General features: G+C 38.8%; 1 protein-coding gene and 1 long non-coding RNA gene across 4 annotated transcripts in view; one reads left to right on the top strand and one right to left on the bottom strand.

Moving 5' to 3' along the window:
• Positions 1-15,661, bottom strand: part of LOC126067070 (uncharacterized) — a 206,255-nt gene that overhangs the window by 41,876 nt on the left and 148,718 nt on the right. The window lies entirely within an intron of this gene.
• On the top strand, positions 3,894-14,840 carry TNFSF18 (TNF superfamily member 18). Of its 2 annotated transcripts, none has more exons than XM_049868667.1 (3): positions 3,894-4,080; positions 11,362-11,392; positions 13,334-14,840. In XM_049868667.1, exons 1-3 carry the CDS (start codon positions 3,925-3,927, stop codon positions 13,711-13,713), a joined length of 567 nt encoding a protein of 188 aa, XP_049724624.1. In that variant the 5' UTR covers positions 3,894-3,924; the 3' UTR covers positions 13,714-14,840. The 2 variants fall into 2 exon arrangements, 1 of the variants encoding a protein (XP_049724624.1); XR_007515318.1 differs by having other exon boundaries at positions 4,025-4,080; positions 11,359-11,392; positions 13,334-13,383.

The following is a 15,661-nucleotide window of genomic DNA, read 5'->3' as shown; positions in this document are numbered from 1 at the left end:
TAACATACTAGCGATGAGCCCTGGTGGCCAACCGGCTAAGAACTCAGCTGCTAACCAAAAGGTTGGCAGTTTGAACCTACCAGTTGCTCCTTGTAAACTCCATGAGGCATTTCTACTCTGTCGCCTAGGGTTGCTGTGAGTTGGAATAGCTGTGAGACAGCAATGGGTTTGGTTTGGTTTTGGAATGAGGTCCAAAGGCATAAAAAGTGGCTGGCATACTGTTACAGCAATGGTAGTGGAAGAGTTATAATGAACTGTACATAATTCTTTTCACAGAGTAAAAAGGAGAGTAGGCATTTACTAATCTTAACAGACACTGTTGTCCCTTTCATCAAATCCTAAGTTTAAAACCCTCTTTATATTTTATGTTTATCTATCAATCTGGAAATGCTGGTGGCGTAGTGGTTAAGTGCTAAGGCTGCTAACCTTAAAGTTCAGCAGTTCGGATCCACCAGGCACTCCTTGGATACTCTATGGAGCAGTTCTACTCTGTCCTATAGGGTCGCTATGAGTTGGAATCCACTCGACGGGTTTGGTTTTTTTTTTTTTTTTTTTTAATCTATCAATCATCTCTCTCTCTCTCTCTATCAAGTGCCTATCATCAAGCCAAAAGGACCCTAATTGTGGTGACAATGAATATTCTGATATCCACAGTAGGCAAATCAGATTTGTAGCATTCCTTATTGAGTTCTTATGTATTGGATACTTCTGGATGAATATACTGCACCAAACAGTATCACAAGGATAAAATCATCACAGTCGTATAAGGGGAATGTGGTGAGGAGTGCAGACTTGAGAAACACAGGATTTTGTAGGAAACTGGAGTCCCACCTAGTGCACACTCCCAGGTTTTAATACATTTCTCACTCTGTTTACTCCACACAGAACTTCCTTAACTCATACAGTTCAACATGAGAGGTGGAAATAATATGGGTGGGGTTTTGGAATCCAACAGATAGGGATTCAATCCCTGTTCCGATTCTATGAGCCAATCATTTATGCTCCCAAGGGCCGGTTTCATCATTTGTAGGAACGGAGATATCAATACAGGGCTACCTGGTGTTCAATGTAATTGTTTGTGCACCCAGAAGCCAGCCAGAAGGTGCCCAATTCATTTTAGGATAATCTAGTCAACAGTGAAACTAAGGGTAGGTTGATGTATAACTAATTCATTCTGAATTAAAGCAACAGTGAATACAGTTATAATTTCTCAGTCAAGCATATCTTGCTGCTTTTTTTTTTTTAAATTGGAAAAATACAGACGGAAGGTTTTCTTTTACTGCTCTTTCTGAAACGCTTCATTTTGGTGTTTAGTTCTTTTCTCATACTGAGTTCTCGTTTACATTTCTAGCATTTCCAGATGTGTGAGGACACTGCATATGTTAGTCACTCGTTTACACCCCTGTATCTTTATTTCCCATGTTTCACCACTCCCTCAAGAAAGAGCTCCCTCCTTTTCCCTCTAAATCTAATTTTAACCCATCTTTTCAACTATTTCAGCTTATCTAAATCTTTCTGTTTGTCTGAGGCTCTGTCCCATATGATGTATTTGGGACTTCTGCCCTTCTATTTATAAGGTTTTAATCTAGTTGGGTGACAAATTCCTTCACAACTGTGACTCTGTGTATTTTTTGTTTCCCTCATAGCTGTTAGCGCGGTGGCGAGTGGGCAGTAGATATTCAACATAGATTTGCTAACTGAACTTAATTTAAAAAAAAAAAAAAACTCTTTCCAAGTACCTAAGACAGTGACAGATCATAAATACACATCTTGGATTTGGTGGCCTTGTTACTTCTTGTCAAGCTCTGAGATGGCACATGAAATTCTGACAGCTTACACCAAAGATGTACAAATTGTGACTCATTACTCTAGAATTTCAAAGAATCTTTCCACTTCCACCTGTCTTAACTTGAAGTTTCTTCCTCATTTCAGAGCCCTGGAATATATTCTTCTTGAGGTAAGCATGTTATCATTTTAAAGATACTTTCATAAGGTCAAAATAATAAATCAGGAAATACCAGAGCTTAACCTTGGGTTAAAGGCAGAAGAAGGAACTGGGTTTTATTTGGACAAGACCCTCAAATGAATAAATGTTTACTAAAGTGAGCAAGCAGGGGTAGCTCCATCTAAGATTTGGAGAGGAGACAGGAGAAGGAGCAGACCAGATAAACAGGAAGGAAATAGTCCAGCCTAACAGTGTTTACTTTTAAATTGTGTTCTTTGCTTATCTGCGGTCCAGGTACAAGTGCAAGAGTTATAGCGGCAAGACATCATTTAAAGTGAGCTCAGTTCCCAGCCCTGCATCATAGCATCGAGTGTACAAAGCCACAGAAGTGATTGTCTAGAAAAATTACTCCTGTATGACTCCTCTCTTCAGAGGTAGTCTATGGATCAAGGTCAAATAGTATCAAGTTAAACTGTGAAACTAAGCAAGAAATATTACTGCAAACAATGACGTTCCAAGAGAAGATGGTGGGTTAACTAAACAGTATGGGCTTGGGTTCCCACTCCACCATTAACCAGTTATTTGTGGTTTGAGATACCACTTAACCTCTATTATCCTTAGCTTCCTCTTCTATAAATGAAGACAATAAATCCCTAGACTTTTTTTTTAATTAAAAAAATCTTTGATTCTCTCTTTGATTAAAAAAAATTATTTTCTTCAAAATAGTTTCATTTTACCTCTTTTCATTTAAATGCATCTCAATTGAATTACCCTGTGTGGTATATAACAATAAAGAATGATCTTTCTTTTCTAGGATTTCGTAATTGATTTGATCTTCACAAAATCCCTAAGGGGGCCAGGGAGAGAAAAATTAACACTTGTCAAATACCTGGTATGAGCCAAAGCTTTCACATATACGTAATTTTCACTCACAAAAGCATTACGAAGTGAAAAGTTTCACTTCTCCATTTTATAACTCAGGAAATTGAAGCTCAGAGAAGTCAAGGAATGTGTCTAAGGCCACACACAGAGCGGGTGAGGGCTGGGCGGCACTAGGTTCCACTGTCAGGTCCACCCAATTTAAAAATCACATTCTTTCTTGCATATGATGCTGAAATTCTGTAAAGTGGTAAAATGGTAAGTATTTCATTTTAACGGATGAAGAAACTGAGGTACAGCGAACCGGGAGGACTGCCTCAATTTTGCGGTAAATCAGCGTTTTGGGTGCCAAGAAGAAATCCTATTTTTTTTTTGGTATAGAGTATAAGCTCAGGCCTGTGGTAAAGGTGCAGACAAATATCCTTTTATTTGAGAATTCTATTTTTATTTGATACCAGCATTGAATTTTCAGGTTTTTAAAGTTGTGAGATATGAGCAAATTGAGCTCACTGTACTTATAAATTTTTATTAAATTCTAGTAATATATTTGATCTTTCCTAGAGAAAACCTCAGAATGAACACATTTTATATCCTAGAAATCGATGAAGCTCTTCATTTTTCCAAACCATGTACTTGTCTCTCCAGCCCGAAACTCTTTACCCCACATGTACATTAAATATTTGGAGTATCTATAACCTGATCTTGAACTTTATTTTTTGTTATAAAATGTAATTTTCTTATCTGGAAATGCATTTGGAGCCCTGCACAGCACTGAGAGTATTGAGCTCCATTGCACTTCCTCTGGCTTCTTGAAAGAGGTTTTATTTTTTTTTCCCTCTGACAACTTCCTTAGTGTTGGTTCTTTTATCCCGTGTGTTTGTGCTGGCATTTAGCCTTCAGACCGTTCCTTCCAGTTGGCCAGGCTCCAAATGAGAGTCAGTGCTTAGCCTAGAAGTATCATTTTCCAATACAGTGTCAGAAGGAAAACTCCACCTCTACACCCACTACTAATTACCATAATGCTACAAAACATGACATGTTGCATCGTTCACCTACCATTCATGAATATCTGCTTTTCACAGCTCTCGTTCTTCCAGAAAATGAGCTTGAGCCACTTGGAAAATATGCCTTTAAACCATTCAAGTCCTCAAGGAGCACAGAGATCATCCTGGAAGCTATGGCTCCTCTGCTCAACAATAACTTTTCTATTGCTTTGCCTCTTCATTATACTAATCTTTATTTTTCTCCCACTCAAGGTAAGGAGGAAACAGTATATTAGGTTGCTGTTTATTATAATTCCTTTTTTCTTTTTTTATTCTAGTTGTTATCATTGTCACTCAGTATTGTTATAGCTGGTTGGAAGGAAGAGACATGTGGGCACAAATAATGTAAATATGATTACAGTCTTGTCATGAAATATGGATTTAGAAGTTTATCTAAGTGTCCTGAGAGGGAAGGTGTCAGAAAGGACTAAGAGTTAGTTATAGAACTGAGTTAGATGGAATGACTTGATTAAATGAGTCAATTGACAAATGCCTGTGAAGTATTTTCTCCTCTCCTGGAACTCCGCTAAACACTCTTGGTGGAATGAGAAAGGTATCAAACATTATCCTTTCCCTCAAGGAATAAAATGTATGCTGACAGTACTAAATAATAATAATAATAACAATAAATAAGCCAAACCCATTGTGGTTGACTCGATTCTGACTCATAGTGACCCTATAGGACAGAGTAGAACTTCCCTACAGGATTTCCAAAGAGCGGCTGGTGGATTCGAACTCCTGACCCTTTGGTTAACAGCCTAGCTCTTAACCACTGCACCACTATTGAAGGAGAATACATAAAGAGATAATAACTCAAGACAGAATAAGATGACAAATGGTTAGTGTATCATTTGCGGGGGAAATGACAACTGAACTAGAGCAAGAAGATCTGGATTCTGGTTTTAGGTCTTCCAAGAACCAGTTTATGAATTTCAGAAAGCCATTTAATTTTTCTGATTGCAAGTTTCTTCATCTGAAAAGATGGTGGTGGGGGAATAGATTTGTTTATCATAACATTCCTTTCCAACTGTAAAATATAGTGATCAGTAGTTTATCGAAGGGTAATACAGAGAGAGGATAAGTGAAGTCTGAGCTTTCATGGGCAGTGAAGTTTTGAGCAGAAGGAAAAGAATTATTAGATATTCTGAGCATTTAAATTTGTGAAAAATGTGTAGTGTGATAATATTAGCTTAAACTTGGAGGTGCTTTTTCCTTCTAAAAGCCATCTGACATTTTGTTAGCCAGATGAACTTGGATATAAGTCTCCTTAGTTCTGTCATTTGACTAAGAAACCAATTCATAGAGGAGGAAAATGACTTTTTCAAGGGCACACCGTAGCTCCTGGAAAGGAAGAGAGGAAGTCTAATAAAGCTTGAGGCATCTAGGACATCTCTTGCCAGAACTGAATTTAAGCAACCTCATGTCTTTAAGCTCTGATCCTGGATTCTTTCTCCTAGTGAACAGGCAGCTTTTCCTTGAAAGTTTCTGTCTCCAAAGATATATTTCAGAGTTTGTGCCAAATTTGGGGGAGTTTAAAAGGTTTTCAGGGTATTGTCCTGACAGGATGCCATGGAGGCTGTAGTTCCTCTGGAGAAAGGCCAGTGGCCTGGCTTCCAGCGTGATGAAATTAGCTCATGCATTCCACTTTTCACATGCCTGCACTTCCCTTCCTATGGTGACCACACAAAAGTATCTTTGGGAAAGAGGATTGAGCAGCCTGTGGGTGATGAGTCATTATGAGGTGGCTGCTTCTGCCTCTTCACAATATCCATGATCCTTGGGGTTTTATGTTATCTTGGTCTCCACTCTAGCTTTTACTGTACATTTTCCAGATTATCTAGGTACTAATTCAAAAAGTGTAAGATAGGAAGCCTGGCTTCCTTCTAGATCAACAGAGAAATTTCCTGGGGATAATTTTCTTTTTTTCTTCCTCCAGGACACATTCAACTAAAGGGGTAGGTTAGGAATCTAAGGAATTTGGCTTATTTCTCAGTGAAAATAACCTCACAGAAGTTGTCTCTAAGAAACTTAGTGTTTAGGAGAGTCCTTTGTTTCAATGAAATGAAGGATACTTCCAAATGGGGATCTGTAGCTGTACTTAAAAGGACAGTAGATTCTATTTCAAAATGATTTGATTAAGATTGGTTCGAAGCAAGAATTATTAAGTTTTGGCCTCTTTCAGCCCAATTATGTGAATTTTGGCTTAGATCAAATGGAATTACAGGACCAACTGATCCCTCTAAGCAAAAATGAACTAAACTAAACTGGAAGTCCTCTTTCGTGTTTTTTTTATAAGGGGGTATGTACCCCTTGCAAACGTCACCAGAGTTATAAATAGAAACTCTCTCACTGGTGAGATTCTTGAGTCAGACAGGGTGGGTTTGGCTCTTAGCCTGGTCTCTTATCCAGTGACATCTCTTGGGTTGGCGTCACACGGTGTGGTAACTCATGGTGTCAAACCCCCCCCCCCCACCCCGCAGGGACAGATTATCCAATAAGCAAGGTAAGCATGGACTTACTTGTGCTTACCTGCTAATCTGTAGTGGACAATTTCACTTGGGTCTCACCACATCTCCACATACTGGGAAACCCATGTGAAATTGTTCACTACAGATTAGTAGGTAAGCACAAGTAAGCCTGTGCTTACCTTGCTTACTGGATCACCCACCCCTGACAGGGACTGTAAATTTGAAAAGAGGCTTTGATTCTATAGGAAGATGCTGTAGGGTTGGGAGAGAGACAGTAGATGCCAGCTATACCTAGAAGCAGAATCTTTGATGTGGTGAAAAATGTGAAATTGTTTACTATAGGTGGTCTGGCATGCAAGGTAAGCACTGTGCTTACCTTGCTTATTGGCTAATCCACCCCTACCCCTCATGCTAATTACCAGAGTATTGTAGCTAAAACCCCAAAACATTCAACAAAATCAGTGACTATAAAAACACTGGCAGCAACGAAAACAAAAGCGCTTGCTTGTAGTGTCTTCAGACAAAAACACGATTTGAAGTGTCGTTGTAATTGGGTAATAATGACAGCTCTCACTCAGGCACATTTAGAAGGTTCCAAAAATAAATTAGCACAGAGTTGTAGCCTTGTAGGTATATTGATATGTGTAAGCGGGGCTTATGAAAAATGTTTTCATTGTTATAACTACCTATGGGGGTATTTTTATAAAAAATAATAAATCTCTACTGAAACAATGCACGAAAATTTTATAGACAGTTATTTTTGTCTCACACCCTCTGAGACTACCACCTGGTGCGTTTTGCACCCCCCTCACTCCCCTAGAGAGGCCACTGCTTTTATCAGCTGCATGACTTTAGGCAAGTTACTTAATCTCTCTCATTCTCATTTCCCCATCTGCAAAATGAGTGTGGTAATACGTATCTCATATAACTGCTGTAAGGATTTTTTTTTTTATGGAACAGTACAGTGCCTGGTACATAGTAGGTCTTTAATAGTTGGTAGTGTTTAATATTTCACCTTTAGTATTAATGACATTACAGTAAAGATAAAAAGATATTTTAAAAATATGAATTTCTTTACTTATCTGCTTCACTTACTCAACCAGAGACTATATGTCACTGCCAAATTGATGGTTTTTGTGATTAAATTATTTATTTTAATTTGTGGCAATAAGTAGAGACTAACACAATGGTGATTTCTATAGCTCTAAATAGACCTTAAAGGAGCCCACAGTATAATATCTGGAATTTTTGGCTCTGGCCAATAATTTGTCTGTGGTCTTCAGTTTCTCCACACACACGTTACACATTATGGTAGATGGAACAGATATTTGGCACCGTTTACATTTAGATTGTTCTTTAATTACTTCATATGTGTAATCATGCCTTTCTGGAAGGATTATAAACTTCTCGAGAGGTAAGGACCATAAATTACAGTTGTTTCTCTCACTCACAACACGAGTATAATGTTGGAAATCTATGTGCTTCAATTTTTTGTGCAATTCTTCGCCATCATCAGTATCATTATCAAAATAGCTAATATTTATTGAGCAGGCCCTGATATCTGGGCAAAGCACTTCACAAGAATTACCTTATTGAAGTCCAACAACAATCTCAATGAGATAAAAAGAAAAAAAAGATAGCTACTATTATTTCCCCCATTTTATAGATGAGGAAATTGAGGTTAAGGGAGTCTCTGTCACATGCCTACCATGGGTTGAATTAAATTGAATTTCAGTAAATCTTCTAAGAAATGCCAAAATGAGAATGAAATAATTTTAAGAGCAATAATTTTAAGAGAGTAGTGCCTTCTAAATTTATTGACTGAACCTCTCTATCAATAAAGTCCAATTCCAGTATTTGTATACTTATTTTTATAAATTATAATTAAATGTTAATAATATGTATACAAAAAAGATAAAAAATAGAAATTTGTAAGGATAAGCTCATTAAGCATATTATTTATTCAAAGCAAAAAAACCACTTTGATTTTGCTAAAACATTAATATATTTTATATATTAATATATTAACGTTATAAAATAAATGGATATTTTAGTAGAAAATCTGGCAAATATGTTTCTTTTGTTTTTTTAATGTTAGTTTAACACTTTGTGATACAGCAATTTGAAGGTCATGTTCCTTGCTAATTTTTCTTAATTCATGGTTTTATTGATTGTCGTAACTGAGAAATTTACCTCATAAATAGAGATCAAAACAGAACACTGCATGTTTGAGTGTGCTTACCATATCATGACACTCAATTTTCAATTCTTTATTCAATGATGCCAAATCATTATCATTCCTAAAATAACATTGTTCCACCCCCCATTCATGTCTTTCCTTCCTTATACCACTGAAATTTCATTTCCTTCCTCATACAACTTATTATTCCACAGTCTATAATTATAATCCTTCCTTTGCATAAACCCACTTACTTACTTCTCTCTTTCTTGATCATACTCTACTGGCAATACCCCAATCCTGGAAAACCCCCCACCCTGCTTAAATCCAACTGCTCTATGTCTTTCATAGTTGAGTGTAGCTAAAGAAAAACACATGACCTTGCTGAAGGGTCATGACCACTAACCACGAGTGACACGTCACTGTTGCTATGCAAACAACCTACATTTCTCCAGTCTATTTACTCTCCTGCTTCTCTACCAGACTATTTCATATCTTCTACTTCTTTTTACATATCCGGTACCTCTTTGCCCATTCTCACTCTCAGCTAATGTTTCTCACTCCAGGTTCTGTGAGATAGCAGAAGCAGACAGGAAAAGAACTTCCAAAGGCCCACATCATGTCTACTACTCACTTGCATTTTTGTCTATATATACTGCATTTTGGAGCCCTGGTGGTGCAATGGCTAAGCATTTGGCAGATAATCAAAAGGTCGGCAGTTCTAACCCACCAGCAGCTCCATAGTAGAAAGATGTGGCAGTCTGCTTTTGTAAAGATTACAGCCTTGGAAACCCTTCTCTGCCCTATAGGGTCAGTATGAGTAGGAATCAACTCTACAGCAATGGGTTTTTTTTAAGTGCATTTCCTTCTTGTTACTATGGGTGAGTTGTTCATGTGCTTATCCAAGACCACCTATACACTAGATTCTAACCCCTCTTGCCTACCCAAAGCTCCAATATTTCTCTTCTATCTCTTACACACTCTCTTACAACCTCCCCTTCCACTTACTGGAGTATTCCCATCAACATATAAACATGTCACCATTTCTCTCATGTTAAAACAAACACACACAAAACCACAAAATATTTTTGACTTGACATCCTCATCCAGGCTCCACTCAGTTTTTCTGCTTTTCATTGCAATAAAACTCCTCCAATTTCTCTTTCCCATTTACCCTTAAACCCATTCCCTTTAAGCTTCTGTCCTCATCACACTCAGAAACTAGTCTTGTCAATAATGCCAATGACTATCATGTTACCAAATCTATCAGTTAATTCTCTTTCCTTATTTTACTTGACCCATCAGCAGCATTTGACATAGCTGGTCAATCCTCTTCCCTAAATACTTTCTTCTCTTGGATTTCCAATACCACACTCTCCTGGTTTCCTTTCTGACTCACTGGCTGTTCCTTCTCAGTTTCCTTTTCTGGTTCCTCTTCATCTCCCCAACCTCTAAACATTTCAGTGTCCCAGTACTGCCACTTCAGTCTATCTACACTCACTGACTTTATGATCTTGTGAGTCTCATGTATTAAAGCATCTCATATAAGCTGAAGATTACTAACTGTATATCTTCAGAACTCCCTAAATTCCAGCCTCATTCATCCAACTGCTTACTTGACACCTCTACCTAGATATCCAATAAACATTACAAACTTAACATGTCCAAAAAAAAAGCTCATGATTGCTTCTTTCCCCCCCAATCCACTACTTTCACAAAGTGGCTCCATGGAAAAAAGACCTGGTGAACAGCTTCCATAAAGATTATAGCCTGGGAAACCCCAGGGGGCAATTCTACTCTGTCACATTGGATTGCTATGAATCGGAATCGACTCAACGGCACCTAACAGCAACAACAGTACCTTTTAAATCTTGCCCATTTCAGGAAATAGCAACTTTATCCTTGCAATTTCTCAGGCCAAAAAATCTTGGAGTCATGTTTGTCTCTTCTCATTTTGTCACCCATTTCTTTCTCTTATCCATGTTAGAAACTCTTTTTGGCTCTATTTTCCAATCACTTATTTCCGTCTCCACTGCTAGCACCTTGGTTAGGGGCACCATGCTCTCTTGCCTGGATTACTGCAATTGTTTTTAGCTGGTGTCTTGCTTTTGCTCTTGCCTCCCTTTAATTTATTCTCAGCATGGCACGCAGAGAACATTCTAAAAGAAAAATGTGCAGCATCTCTTAAGAACTTAGCCACAAGAAAATCAATGAACTCTGTGTGGTACAAAAAAAAAGTGGATACCTTCTATCCTCTTACAAAGTGTTTTAGAGCATTTACCATTTAAATACTTATATTTATAAAATTAACCACACTGATGGCATCCTGTAGCATATAAACTGTGCTATGTTGCAACAGATTAAAAGTGAGGTCTCCTAAGGGCATCTCAGTTACTGTTTATGACACAGAATTGTCTGAATATTGAGTGAGGGTAGCTGTATCAATTTGAATTGTAAATATTTGTATAGCTTGATTTTTTATTACTTAAAATAAACATAAATAGAAGTTCCATTATTTTCTTCCCACGTTTGAATATATCACCTTGTGCAGTCACTGGGGTGTGGAAACCACTGTTGATAGAAAACCACTATAGCCCAGTAGCAGAAGAGTCCAGGAATGAACAGTTCTCTTGTGGGTGGAGGTTAGGTGGATGGAATAAATCCCATTTTTTGCCTAAAAGACCCAGGGAAGCTAGGTAATGAAGATATATGGAAGTGATAGGAGGCAGGGATTCTTAGCTACAGAAGAGTCTATTGCTTCAGGAATCTGAAGCTCTAAATAAATCAATCAACAAAGCAGTGACACTGCTATTATCCTGACCTGTTTCTCTTTTTCTCCCCCAGCAGACTGTCAACAAGCCCTGCGTAGCTAAGTTTGGTGAGTAACCTTTCTTGCATGCTTCTCTTTTACTTTTCTTAGTTTTCAATGCAAGAAGAAGGCTCCAGAAAGGTCAAGAAAGCCTGAATTATCTTTTATTCATTCTTCAGCTACTATTAATTGCTGCAGCGACTCATAACAATCCTGTAGGACAGGGTAGAACTGCCTCATAGAGTTTCCAAGAAACAGCTGTTGGATTCAAACAGCCCATCTTTTGGTTAGCAGCCAAGCTCTTCAGAATTGACCCAATGGCAATGGGTTTGGGTTATCACATGCCACGCAGTATTCTAGGATCTGGGGTTTTGCAGATGAACTAGACAGACAAGCCCATAGCCTGATGCAGCTCACATTCAAGGTCCCTTCTTTGGGCAGGAATGCCTATCACTCTTATAGGCCTGGGGATATGTGACCCAGGAATCTACTTTTAAAATTCTATATTTTAATAAGCATAAAAATCCACAGATTTCCAAAACTTCTTTCTTTGACAAGCTCTCATATCCTGCATTGCTAACGTCCCATCGGGTAGGTGTGGTGGTGCTGGTATTGTTTCCAAATTTATAGGAAATGAGAATGAGAGGGGAATGGCCACTCCTTCTCATTCTTTCTCTTAGCTTCTGACTCGCTTTCTCTTATTGCGACCTTGTATTTGCAGAGAAACACACTGAAGTTTACAAATACACTGAGCCTTAGAGCATTTCTTAGAATATGCACAAATCCTTAAATAAGTACATTCTGCATTTTTTACAGGTTTCAGACTAAATACACTCTTTCCCGCTAAGAGCAGAAAGTTTCTAGGGTTAACCCTGCAGCCCCTCTCTACGCATATAGCTCAAATAGTCAGGTTTCCTAGTCTTGTGAGACTTAGGCATTTCTTTTTATTTGTCTCTTCCTTTGTGTGTGTGCGTGTTTCAGTCAGTGGAATGAAACTCATATGTTTAAAATTCCCCGTTGATGTGGTAAAAGTTAAGAACCTCAAGTGATGTGAAGGTGGTCTTTAAGTAACCCCTAGAATTAAGTTGGAGAACCAGTGACATTTCTTCCTAGTGACTTGCCTTGCCTACAACACGTCAAGCAGGAAGACATTTCCTGGGCCCATTGGAGACACATGGAAACATTTCCTTTTGTCCTAGAGATCTCTCTCTCTCTCCTTCGGAGTCTTCTCTCAGAGTTTTATCAGTCATTCACACAGGAATGAGAATTTAAGTCAAAGTGTTACCTCTTCTAGGGTATTTTCTTAACAAGGTTTCTTTTTAATTATGGGACAAAGACCTTGCCACCTATAACAAAAATTATGGAGAATTAGAGACAATCCAGGTGAGTATTTTGGGTGGTTAAAGCCCTTCCTGGGGCCCTGAAATCACACTAGTGTGTAAAACCGAACAATTGACAGATAAATATTTAAATTTCATGTATACCTATGATAATAAATAACTAGACCTTAATCCTGTACCCACTGCCTTGTGACAGTATTACACTAGGTATACTTATATTGAAATAGTCAAGTAATTTCCATTTATAAACTCATGAACTTATTGTAGTTGTGGTTTTGGTGGAGTTTGGATAAAGATATCCCAGGCAGATCTGGAATGATATATACCTGTGAAGTGATATGTGTCTTGGACTGCCAGCCCTGCCTATCTCGGGGTAGAGTGTGTGTGTGTGTGTGAGTCCTCCCTCTCTTTCCCCTCCCTTCTTCCTCCTTTTCATTCTTGTTTTTCCTTCCACAGATTTTAATTAACAAGAGGCGTGGTACCACCTGAAGCAAGAGATACCCTTAGGATTTGCAACTTCTCTGAAACAAGGAGTAGACACTTAAAATATTACAGTTGACATTGCAGAGCACTAGTATAGGCCACATAAAAGAAAAGAATTTGCTATAACCAGGAAGAAAATGAAATAACTATACTTTTCATTTTTTCCTCCCTTGTAAATTCCTTATAGGACCATTACCCTCAAAATGGCAAATAACACCTGAGTCTCTTTGCGTGCACGTGGATAAGGATACGGATATGGACATGGATATGGATGAGATATATGATTGGAAGCTGAAAATACGTCACAGTGGCTTGTATATAATTTACGGCCAAGTGGTGCCCAATACAACCTACAAGGAAAAAGCTCCTTTTGAGGTGCAGCTACGTAAAAACGATGCCACCATACAAACTCTCACAAACAACTCAAAAACTCAGAGTGTGGGAGGAACTTATGAATTGCATGCCGGAGACACAGTAGCCTTGAGATTCAACTATAAATATCAGTTTCTAAAAAATGATACATACTGGGGGATCTTCTTGCTAGCAAATCCCCCATTTGTCTCCTAGTAACTTGGTTGGGTCTCCTCATCCTCCTCAGCACGTGCAGGGATGCCGAGGGGTGAGGTGGAAGAGGCAGAGTTTCAATGCCTGTGGTTTGTCTAGGTACACAAATCAACACAAAGAAACCTCCTCTGTGTGGTGAATTTTCATCGCTCATGGCTATCTGAAGGAGACCCAGACATTTGGCTAAAGATATTTCGTTACCCCTATTGTTGGATCCACAAAGACACTTCACTAATCCATGATAAAATGAATGTTAGAATATGGGTGACAGAAGCTCCTCAAAGAGTCTTTGTCTAATCTTTGAATCCCTGGTTGGAAAAATGAAGTCCTATTACCATGGGAGCCTTGCCTAGTGTGATGGTTAAAGGTGTGTGTCAACTTGGCTGGGCCATGGTTCTCAGTGGTTTGGCAGTTATGTAATGATGTAATTTGCCACTTATGTAGTGATGTAATAACTCTCTATTTTGTGATCTGAAGTGGGCAGCCAATGAGTTGAAAAGGGAGTTTCCTTGGGAGTGTGGCCTGCATCCAATATATACGGATGTTACGGCAAAGCTTGTGTGTATCTGACACGTCATCCTCTGATCTCTGGTTCTCGGGACTTGAGCCAATAGCCTGCCACCTGACAGCATGTCTTGGGATTTACCAGCTCCCGAAACTCTGTGAGCCAGAAACCTTCTGCCTGGCCTGCAGATCTTGGAATTCGCCAGCTGCTGCAAACCTATGAGCTAGCAGTCTCCCACCTGACCTACCAATTTTGGGTTCATTATCCTCTGCCACCACATGAGTCAGAAGAAGCCCCCAGCCTGACGCCTGACCCATGGATTTGGGACTTGCCAGCCTCTGCAACTAAGTGAAATAAGTCTCTCTCTTTAACCAGTTTCACTGATTTTGCTCCTTTAGAGAACCCAGCCTAAGACAATGGTCCCTGGTAGTAACAGTGTCTTATTCTCATGTACTTGGGCTGCTTCACTTAATCCTTCCCACATGCCCATCTTCTGAGGCCCTCCTCATAAAAAGTAGTCAGACTGGTAGTGTGGTCATAGATATGCCATCAGTACCCTTCTTTAGATGTGATGATGTTAGAGGGTAGAGAACACTCCATGGAGCTATTGGGACGGAGGTACATGTGGCATGGAATGGAATGTACTTTATCTGGGAATTTTCCTTGGTTTCATCATGCTTAGAATTCAGGGTGCTTTATAAAGCCAATTAGGGTTAAGAGGTTATTCTGAACTTTCACTAGGGCTTCATGAAAACTTTGTATGTGTATCTAAACATTTCCGATTACAAAGAGTTATCATCAGTGACCATTAGGTTTAACCTCAGAAATTGGTGTTACCAATGTTGTATTATATCATGTAATGATTTCATATTTTTAGCTAGCTCTCCACAGTTTCAAAAATGCTTTCGTAAATCTTGTGACAACTTTATGACATCAACAGGGCAGGTATTTTGGGCACAGTTTACCAATACGAATACTGAGGCAGATGGAGCATAAGTAATTTACCTGGACTCCAAACCTGTTGCTGTTGTTTCGATTCTGACTCATAAAGACCTGAACCAGAGCTCTTTCCACTGTATCACAGTATCTTGGCATTAGAGTTGGTGTTCCAGCTATTAAGTTATACATGTAGAGAGTTTAGCAGATTCAGTTTTCAGAAGGCATATTCCTCTTCACCCCCAGGTGGGTAGAGGGAGACCACACATGTCTTTTCCTTTCTCAGCAAAGTTTCTTTCCCTGCCTGGAGCAGGGAGCTCTAAGGTGCTGCTCAGGGCTTACTCAACCAAATCCCCTTTCCCACCTTGAAAACCCTGTCTCAGTCAAATGTGTTAACTTCTAAAATTAGTCAATAGCACTCGATTCAATGAAAGCCTACTAAAGTTTTGGACTGTGTTACATTAGCTGCTTGTGAGTTCTTATTAAAAGATGTATACATGATTACATGTT

Source organism: Elephas maximus, chromosome 24 (assembly GCF_024166365.1).
Source record: "Elephas maximus indicus isolate mEleMax1 chromosome 24, mEleMax1 primary haplotype, whole genome shotgun sequence".
NCBI classification, from domain to species: domain Eukaryota; kingdom Metazoa; phylum Chordata; class Mammalia; order Proboscidea; family Elephantidae; genus Elephas; species Elephas maximus.
This window is presented reverse-complemented; position numbering and strand designations above follow the sequence as displayed.

Excerpts from the sequence above, each read along its gene's own strand:
- TNFSF18 (XM_049868667.1), top strand. The coding sequence starts at position 3,925 with ATGAGCTTGAGCCACTTGGAAAATATGCCTTTAAACCATTCAAGTCCT. Across the intron at positions 4,081-11,361 it reads TTATTTTTCTCCCACTCAAG|ACTGTCAACAAGCCCTGCGT; the intron begins GTAAGGAGGAAA and ends CTCCCCCAGCAG. Across the intron at positions 11,393-13,333 it reads GCCCTGCGTAGCTAAGTTTG|GACCATTACCCTCAAAATGG; the intron begins GTGAGTAACCTT and ends AATTCCTTATAG.